General features: G+C 40.2%; 2 protein-coding genes across 2 annotated transcripts; one reads left to right on the forward strand and one right to left on the reverse strand.

Annotated features, from left to right (window-relative positions):
- Nucleotides 1-1,771: 1,771 nt before the first annotated feature.
- LOC141812307 (adenylate isopentenyltransferase-like) lies at nucleotides 1,772-5,503 on the reverse strand. The gene is made up of 2 exons (XM_074700350.1): nucleotides 4,455-5,503; nucleotides 1,772-1,817 (listed from the first exon to the last, which is right to left on the reverse strand). Exons 1-2 carry the CDS (start codon nucleotides 5,501-5,503, stop codon nucleotides 1,772-1,774), a joined length of 1,095 nt encoding a protein of 364 aa, XP_074556451.1.
- A 2,253-nt stretch (nucleotides 5,504-7,756) lies between these two features.
- On the forward strand, nucleotides 7,757-8,521 carry LOC141812308 (mavicyanin-like). The gene is made up of 2 exons (XM_074700351.1): nucleotides 7,757-7,916; nucleotides 8,085-8,521. Exons 1-2 carry the CDS (start codon nucleotides 7,757-7,759, stop codon nucleotides 8,519-8,521), a joined length of 597 nt encoding a protein of 198 aa, XP_074556452.1.
- Nucleotides 8,522-9,270: the final 749 nt, after the last annotated feature.

Raw genomic sequence — 9,270 nt, forward strand, 5'->3', positions numbered from 1 at the left:
GTATAGGATGCTATTTGACATCTGATTACAAAAGTTTTAGAGGTGAACGCGTTGGAGGACCATGATGTGTAGCTTGTAGGCAAGTGAATGAAGTCTTACAAGTACAACCTTTAGGTATGTGAAAGTCTTAGGAGGGCGGATTTTGGGTAAGAAGTCGTAAAGACGTAGTCTTGATATAGTTAGCCCCCAGGGCATAGTTGAGTTGGTTACGACAGGACAGACTTACTGAAGTGGGCAAGTGTCGAATCTCTGTGAAGCCGAGGCAATGTCCTCCCCCATCGTGACAAACTACAGCTTCCCGATTTACCTCCTCACAGATGGTCGTGGGGTTGACCGTATGGGGCAGTTAGGGTGGCGGATTTCACCTTTTGCTGAAGTGAGTCTTGGTACAGTTGGTCAAGACTTGAAATATTGTGATCAATGAAAAAAAATTGTATGACTTATAATTTCTAGATTCACATATTTTAGGTAAGTGTAAATGTGTCTTAGAAAGCCTTCTACTTAGGAAAAAAGATTTCTGGTTGTGATTGATGACCAAAAGCTCTCTATCGGAGCTTTACGTAGGTTTATGAAGGTGTAAACAAGAGCTTGGACATCAATCATGTTTACATTATGACCAAGCTCGGTCTCAAATCATGTTTACTTAAACCTTATGCAAAATCGCAATAGTAAACCATGATTCAACCTTATGACTCAAAAGAATCTCACATCATATTTACAAAATCGTATGCAAAATCGTAATAGTAAATCATGATATCCTTATATCAGAGTAAAAAAAAACTATATACGTATGTAAAACTTTAGTACGTATAATAAATCAAAAATACATGTATTCATTAGTACAGAGCATCACATTAAATACAAATTCCTACCAGATGGGTACTTTGTTAAAATGAAGAACCCCCATATTCAACACATAGGGTAACAAGCTCCTGATGAGCAGATCTATTAATATGGAATCTGTCCTTATATGATCTATCAAGAACCCCCATATTTAGCATGAAACACCTTGGATGACAAGCCCCTGGTGAGCGGATCTACTAATATGAAATCTATCATTATATGCTCTGTCATAATTTGACCATTCTAAACCTTTTCTTTAACCGCCAGAGACTTTATATATGTTGATGTGTTAGACTTTGATGAACAGTGGTTATTCTTGGAATATAATTCTGCTATTTTATTATCACAATTGATCCTCAATAGTCTGTCAATACCCCCAATGATCTTTAACCCTGTAATGAGGTTCTGCATCCATATCCCATAGTTGGAAGCTTTATAGTAAGCTGTAAATTCTATCTCCATAGTGAAATTAGCTATTAGAGTCTATTTGATGCTTTTCCATGATATAACCCCTCCCGCCAATATGAAGACATAACCTGAGGTGGACCTTGTAACGACCGCCCTTCTTACCCCGAAGGCGATCTGTTACTTGCTTGCTAAAATCTACTATTAATTTTAAATTTTCTTGCAATGTGATAGTTGAGTAAACACATACTTTCGAAAGAGTAGCATAAAGTCTAAATATAATAGCAAACAATGGCCAAACAATCATTACAATCGAAGAACATGGAGAAGGGAGTGGAACAATAAATATATAGTTAAGCTTTACAACAGGTATTAAATGATCCTAGACTATTAAACATATGTTTGCATGACAATTAGGCATACTTTAGCGATTTCTAAGCATGAATTTAGAAACCTGGACTTTGTATCAACTTGGCACTAAAACTAAGCAATGCTATCAACTGATTTCATCATAAACAGCATGTTAACAGCAGAAATGGTTCCCTAACTTTAAACTATGCATTTTACTTCTAATTAGCATGCACTTGTAACGTATCAACTGTCAAGTAAAGCATAGAACTACTAGACAGGCTATGACTAACATAATTCATGTTTTTTCTACAGAGATGACTCGATCCTGTTTGGATGGTCAGGAGAGATGTCTCAATCTTAATCGGACGACATTGAGAGATATTTGATCTCGGCCAGACAACAAGCAGAGATAACTCAATCTTGGCCAGACGGCGAGGAGAAATAACTCAATCTTAATTGGATGGTAGATAGAGATAACTCAATCCTTATCAGACAACTAGGAGAGATGGCTCGATCCCGGTTGGACGACAAGGAGAGAGAATTCGATCTCGACTTGACAATATGGAGAGATAACTTTATCCCGATCGGATGGCAGGTAGAGATGGCTCGATCCCAATCAGACGACAAGGAGAGATACCTCTATCCCCGTCTGATGATAGGGAGAGATGGTTCGATCCCCACTGGAAAGCAGGGAGAGATAACTATAGATCTTGACCCGATGACAAGAAAAGAGAACTCTATCATTGTCAGATGACAAGGAGAGGTGGCTTGATCCCAATTGAATGGTAAGAAAAGATGACTCAATCTAGTAGTCGGTAGAGAGAGATGGCTCGATCCTGATCAAACAGCCAAGAAAGATAACTTAATCCCAACTAGAGGACCTAGAGAGAATATAAGTATCTCAAATAGAGCATTAAGTCTTCTTGACTTTTTCTTTTGATTTGAGTTTGTCTCGGCGATCTGTGGATAAAATGGCAATGCCGACAAACTCCTTTCAAGCCCCAATCGTGTAGAAGAAGACGGATTTGACTTTGGTATGTTTTGCGATAAACTCAATCTTGATCGAACAATCAAGAAAGATAACTCCATCTCACAAACGTGAGAGAATGAATATAAGTACCTCAAATAAAGTATTAGTTCTTAACTTTTTCTTCAATTCCAATTTATTTTCAGCTGTTCACAGAAGAAATATTTTAATATTGATGAACTCCTTTCCTAGTCCCAATCATATAAGAAGAAGACGGATTTGACTTTAGTGTACATGTTTTACCCATTCATCAAGTCTCACTGTTAATGATAAATTTGTTTTTGGTATGTTTTGTCCATTCTTCATTAAAGCAGTTGCCGCCACTAATGGTAATTTGACTTTGCTGCTTTGTTAACGGTGGATTTGGCTGACAATGGGCGCCGGACAGCTGCTGCAAGTGTACTTCCAACGCTTCATTCCTTATTATATAATCACACGGCTACAGTCAATTAAGCCCTAGCTGCAAGTATAGTCCCATGCTACAGTGGGTGGATCGAGCCTACAATCGCAATCCCATGGATTCTATTGAATGTCATTCCTCCTCTTTCTTTATTCAAAATCCAACAACAAGGCGGCGCCAACACTGGTGATGCGGTTGGGTCGCCGTGGGAGTTGTTATAGAGCTGTTACTTCCTCTTCACGTCTTTTGTGTAAGGATCTGCATGCACGCATCGGAAAAGGGATCCCTCCAGAAGATCCATGCGAAACCATATTTATTTTATCGATTCTATCTACTGGAATCAAAGTTACTTTCGATGCGAGTCCTTCGCAATCCCAACAGCAACTCTTGCCTTCAAAGGTTGACGAATATCAACACGATCAGTGTATTCGCACCTCCACGGTATCCACACGAACACTAAGATGAAGAAGAACCAGATCGTGGTGCTAGCTATAATACTAGGTTCAGCCAAGGTAGAAGAGAAGAGGAAGAAGACCAATAGTCCTTCTCTCAAGAGTTCTCATCCATTTTTATATCCAACCATGGAATATGAAAGGGATTTTGGCTCTTGGGATTTCATGAAATTAATACATTTAATAATCTCATGCATGTCATGTATGATCATGCAACCCTCTTAATAATGCTCATGCAGCCCTCTTAATGATGAGAGAATTAATACCCTATTAATCTCATGCATGATGATCATGTAATCATCTTAATGGATTCGATTTGATTTTAGTCCAATTCGAATCTCACTCAATCCGAATTGACACTAAGGACTGACATTAACATTTTGTTTCCAAATCATTGTGCATTTTCTCTACGCAGAGAGTTAATTCTACTCTGCGATGTCTTACTTGGGGCTTTTGTTACGGTGGTTCCTTGGCTACCGTCGGCCACCAACATATGGTGGTCTAGCTAGAATCCTCAATGTTTTTCTCGTCGTCTTCCCACAAACGTTGGCATTTTGATGATGTTGATTGAGCTCTTTATTACTATAGTCTTTGCTATCCTATACGAACTATCAATCGGGTCAGTTCCATATGGACCCGGATCTACTGGGATATCAGTAACATAGCCCCATGGAAGAAGCCTTTCTCAATACCCTGAAGCAAACCAGAAATACACACATGAGATCCTATTTGCTGTGTATTAGAATCTTATATGTATCATTTGGTGCAGGGCTCTAATGTAAACTGACACAGATCGATGATTATATTTACAGATTGGAAAAATATAAAAGAATCAATGCAATCATATTTGAATAAATAATAAACCCCAATGATGCTTGATTCAACTAACCCTAATCCTTGAGTAATTATTTAATTAAACAAACAATTATCACAATCGTTGAGAACCCATGAATGATGCAAATTGTACGTGCCTAACTTCGCGTCGTTTAGGAAATGCTCCACGGCTGCGGCACCGGGCCCTGCCACGTCCCTCTGCCACGCGGCCTCTGCCTCCGCCACGGACCCCACCAATCGAGATGCCACCGCTGCGGTAGCGTCGAGCTTCCGCAGTGGCCACCCCATCCACCTCAGTCGCTCGATCTTCCGCACTTGATCCTTCGCGAGCCGCCGCGTGTTTGCCTTGGTGGCCGCGAGGGCCGCCTGGTACGCCGCCACTGTCCCCTGACTCTTCCCCCGGAAGTACTCCCGGAACTCAGCCACCCCGATCGCCTTGCCTAGCCCCGGATGCCTTAACTCGCCTTTCTCCGCCGCCGCCTCTTCCACGAAGTACCGAGCCAGCTCCTCCACCATTCCTGCCGCCACCATCTCGCCTACACGCCGGTCGAGATGCTCTGCCAGCGCAGCCGCGTCCACGTTTACCCACAGAAAGCAGCAACGGTACCGCAGCGCCGCCTTCCTCCTCGTCGGCCTCCCCCACGGCGCCTCGAACGGGCTCCACCGTGGGTCAAAGCTCCCGGCCAAGGCCGCATGGATGAAGGAGTTCGACCCGCCGGTCACCACCGGAAGCTGACCGCGGTCAGTGATACGGGCGATGGCGACCGCTGCCAACTCCCGGTAAGCTGCAGGCGGGAGCTCACCTTCCTCTGGGTCGAGCTCCCCCAGCAAATGGTGCACCACGCCGTGTCGCTCATCCATGGGAATCTTGTTGGTCGCGACGTCGAGCCCCCGGTAGACCTGAATCTTATCAGAGTTCACCACCTCACCGGCGAACTCGATGGCCAGCTCCACAGCTAGTTTCGACTTCCCCGTGCCAGTAGCGCCCATGACCACCACCACGCTCTCCTCCGTCGTCCCATCACCGTTGCCTCGAAGACAGTGGCGTCCAGGGCGATAAGAGCTCCGGCGCATGTCGAGGTGACGGGGGCAGCTGCTCGGCGACGGCACGACACCCGTGGCGGCAGCAAGAGCACGACAGGCTGGGAAGTCCCAGCGAACGCTGCCCGCTCTGTCGAGTAGAATTCTCATATTGCCCAGTCCACGAGCACTAGGACAAAAAGAAGCAGCTTGAGCCGTGAATGAAGAAGGCCAAGGAATGGAAGGAAGAAGAGAAGTGACATATATAACCAGTACTTATTCTCCTTCAAAGTTCAAAGCATGTGGACTTAAGGTCACGGATTCGAATTCGTTGAAACAATAAATGGTAAATATAGTCCTATCCTTCTTTGACACCTTGTATTAATCAGTCTGTTTATTGAATTCCTCATAATCAATTCAATTATGTCTCATGTAACAACTTATTTACTAGTGTCCTCATCTTGCAATTTGGTTGTTCATGTTAATATGATATGATATGATAGATATGATCGGAAGGACATTCGTGATATATAGTTACAAAAACAATATTTCTTTATTAAAAATGGAGTGAAGTGTAGAATCATTGATGGCTCGCTTGACCCGTTAGAGGGTAGGAGGTAGATAACCAATTAATCTAAATTATTTTTTTTTTACTTAAACACAAAAATATAAAATAGTCAATTATCCTAGCTCCTAGCTAGAGTTGTTTGGATCATGAATATGCAATAGGAATTATATATATATATATATATATATATATATATATATATATATATATAATAATAATAATAATAATAATATTATTATTATTATTATTATTATTAATGAGTCATTTGATATGATTTAAACTAGCATATCCCTCGCATAGTAAATGATAAGACCGTTAGAATTAGACATTAGAAGACATTATATTTTACTCTGATGGAATAAAAAACATACCCCTTGATATATAAGAGATAGGGGTAACTCTCTTCACCATCCCACTCGGGATATTTTATAATTAATTTACTCACCAAAGTCTTTTAAGACTCATATAAGAACTCATACATGCATGCGTTTAATTTATTAATATTTATCAACAAAGAATAAATTTTATAAATTATATTTATCAATAAAATTTTTATCAAATTTATTATATTAATTAAATAAATTTAAAAATATAAAAATTACAAACAATTAAATAAATGCAAAATAAAAAAATTTAATAATATTTCTAGATGAACCAAACTCAAATCAAATTTAAATTAAACCCAAACTTAAAAGAAATGATCTCCTAAAATAATCCTTTCAATTTGATTAATTTTAAATTTAAGTTAATCGATTTGATTACTTTATCAAATAAATTTGCACAACATAAAATTTGATTTGACTTAGTAAAAAAGAAAATGAAGCAAATATGTTGAAACGTCCGACTTCAAGAATTGTCTGATGAAGAATAAATTCGTCTCCAATTGGTTCTCTTCCCCCATGCGTTTCATGCACTACTTAATGAAACAATTTGATAATTATTAATTATAAATTATTTCACTAGCCTCGTTTTAACATCATTACCATTAACAAAAACAACTCAGAAGAGGAAACGTTTGTTTTTTTTTTAGCGTCACATATATATAAATATTTAAATGTTGGCACGTGGAAATTCCAGGAAAAAATTCCAAATAACTGAATAAGAGATATATTTATATTTCAATATCAACCTTTAGAAGAAATAGAGTAATTAAATTGCTTAGTTTTTCTTTCTATAAAAACATAAACATGCATAACAAGACCACCACTGATGCAAAGCTACAAATCTTTTTTAAGGCTATACCTAGAATCACCCAACCAAATGACTAAATTATAATAAAATAACAATTTTAAATATGCATCCAAATAATTAATTGATCTACTAGTTTTAAACTACACCTTCTTATATATAATAAAGATATTTTCACAACAAAACAAAATTTTGAAAAATGTACATTCATGTTAATCAAATTGTGGAAAAATATAGGGGCATTTTAAATATAAGTCCCTCCATATATGGCAACTACCTTTGGAAGCACAGTAGCATCGATCGTCCATAATATTCTGCGGGAATTAAACCTAAAAAAATGTCTAAATCGTTTGAATTAAGCAAAATGCATATAATAAAATCTCTAAAATGGAAAATCCCTACGTACGTATCAGTAGGGGCATGAATTCGAACCCAAGAAATCCAGCCGTCCATCAAGATCAATGGACGCTCGATGGCCATGCATGCAAATCCATCACGAGAAAAATGCATGGCAGGTTTCCATGTGCCCGTGCCTCCCTATCTATAGACTACAGTGAGAGGGTGCAATAGAAAGAGAACAGAGTTGCTGAAGAACGACCAATTATATAAGACGACCCTTGCTGTTACCGTCGTGGTGTTCATCTCCTTAATTCTTAGGGTTTGTGGCAATGGGGAAGGTAGGGTTTCTGATGGCTGTGTTTGTGTGCATTTTGTGCGTGTCCGAGGCAGCCGTTTACCAAGTTGGAGATGAGCAAGGATGGAAGGGGTACTACGTCAACTACACTGAGTGGACTGCTTCCAAGACTTTCTATGTGGGAGACACTATCGGTATTAATTATATATGATCATGATCGATTGCGTTTGTATATATAAATGATTAATGATGATTTCTTCCTAGCTCCATTCTTTTTTATTATATTTTAGTGTCGTCGTCGATCGATTTCCTGAATTCTGATGTTTCTAGTTTATCGTTTTAATTTGTTCTTGTTCGATCAGGGTTCGAGTATGACAAGGAGCGCGGGGAGAATGTGATGATGGTGAGCCTGGATGATTTCCGCAGCTGCAGCTCCAACAGACCGATCCGTTTCTACCAAACTGGTTTGGACAAGTTCATCTTGGTGAAGAGGGCCCACATCTACTTCATCTGCGGCTTCCCCGACCACTGTCTCCGCGGCCAGAAAGTCGACGTCCGGGTCCTCGACCGCCCGGCTCTGCCGCCCCAGACCACCACCCGGCCTTCCAGGGGCATTCAGCCGCTGTCATCCAACTCCTCCTCTCCGCCACCCCAGCCGGGGCCCTCGGAGCAAGGCCCTTCCCCGTTCCCGCTCCTGGGCCCGGCCCCGGCCCCTGCCCGGGGTGCTGGTACGAGTGTGGTGCCCCAGGGATGGGCTCAGACGCTGGGGGTCGTTGCCTTTGTCGTGGCCCTCGCGTAGGATCTATAAAAATGGATGGATGGTCATTTGGAGTTGAGTTTGTCGTAACTTGAGTCGCGTCCTAAGTATGAAATAAGCCAGGCAAGAACTCGTCTGTTTCTCGTTTAAAACTGGCGTGCGTTTGTTTCAGGTTCAAATTTCTCTCCCAATTTTAGTTTTAGTTTGTCTTATTACTGATAAAATTCAAATATAAATTAGGAATTTAATATTTTTAATAAGAGACAGTACAGATTTGGGCTTTTCATTCATATTTCTCAGAATAAGTCAGGTAAGAACTAATCCATATCACTGCTTCCGGTGATGTTCGATGGAGCAATTTGGGAACCGACTAAGCACTTTACTGGGAAGAGTCTTCTTGGAGATTCATTATGGTTTCAAATTATCTTCAATACCCTGTGCCGATCATGGCTATGAATTACTTGGACAGAAATGAATCGAGCCAACTAGAGCTGTGGAAAATCAGATCAGGACGAAATAAAAAACATGAAACACAGTTCATATGCGAAATATTTCTTTTTTATTCTGACTGACAAACATTGCAAACTATTTTGGTTCTAGGCAACTCACACTGGGTGCTCAGATGATTACAACAATAAATTTAGCGAGCATTAAGATGTTAATATCAGAACAGATCAAATTTCAAGAATATTACACAAAACGTAGCATGTACAATCACATCTTTTCAACCACTTATTGCTTGTCGAAGCTTTACATTTCTATGTACTGAATCTGTGGCTACTCGTGAGTTT

Source organism: Curcuma longa, chromosome 18 (assembly GCF_044706935.1).
Source record: "Curcuma longa cultivar G26 ecotype Majalengka, Jawa Barat chromosome 18, ITB_CL_G26_1.1, whole genome shotgun sequence".
Classification (NCBI taxonomy): Eukaryota; Viridiplantae; Streptophyta; class Magnoliopsida; order Zingiberales; family Zingiberaceae; genus Curcuma; species Curcuma longa.

Bases quoted from the DNA above. Each gene is read 5' to 3' on its own strand.
- LOC141812307 (XM_074700350.1), bottom strand. From the start codon at position 5,503: ATGAGAATTCTACTCGACAGAGCGGGCAGCGTTCGCTGGGACTTCCCA. The intron at 1,818-4,454 runs GTTAGGCACGTA...CATGCTAATTAG, and splicing joins CATTTCCTAAACGACGCGAA to AAGTAAAATGCATAGTTTAA.
- LOC141812308 (XM_074700351.1), top strand. From the start codon at position 7,757: ATGGGGAAGGTAGGGTTTCTGATGGCTGTGTTTGTGTGCATTTTGTGC. The intron at 7,917-8,084 runs GTATTAATTATA...TTGTTCGATCAG, and splicing joins CTATGTGGGAGACACTATCG to GGTTCGAGTATGACAAGGAG.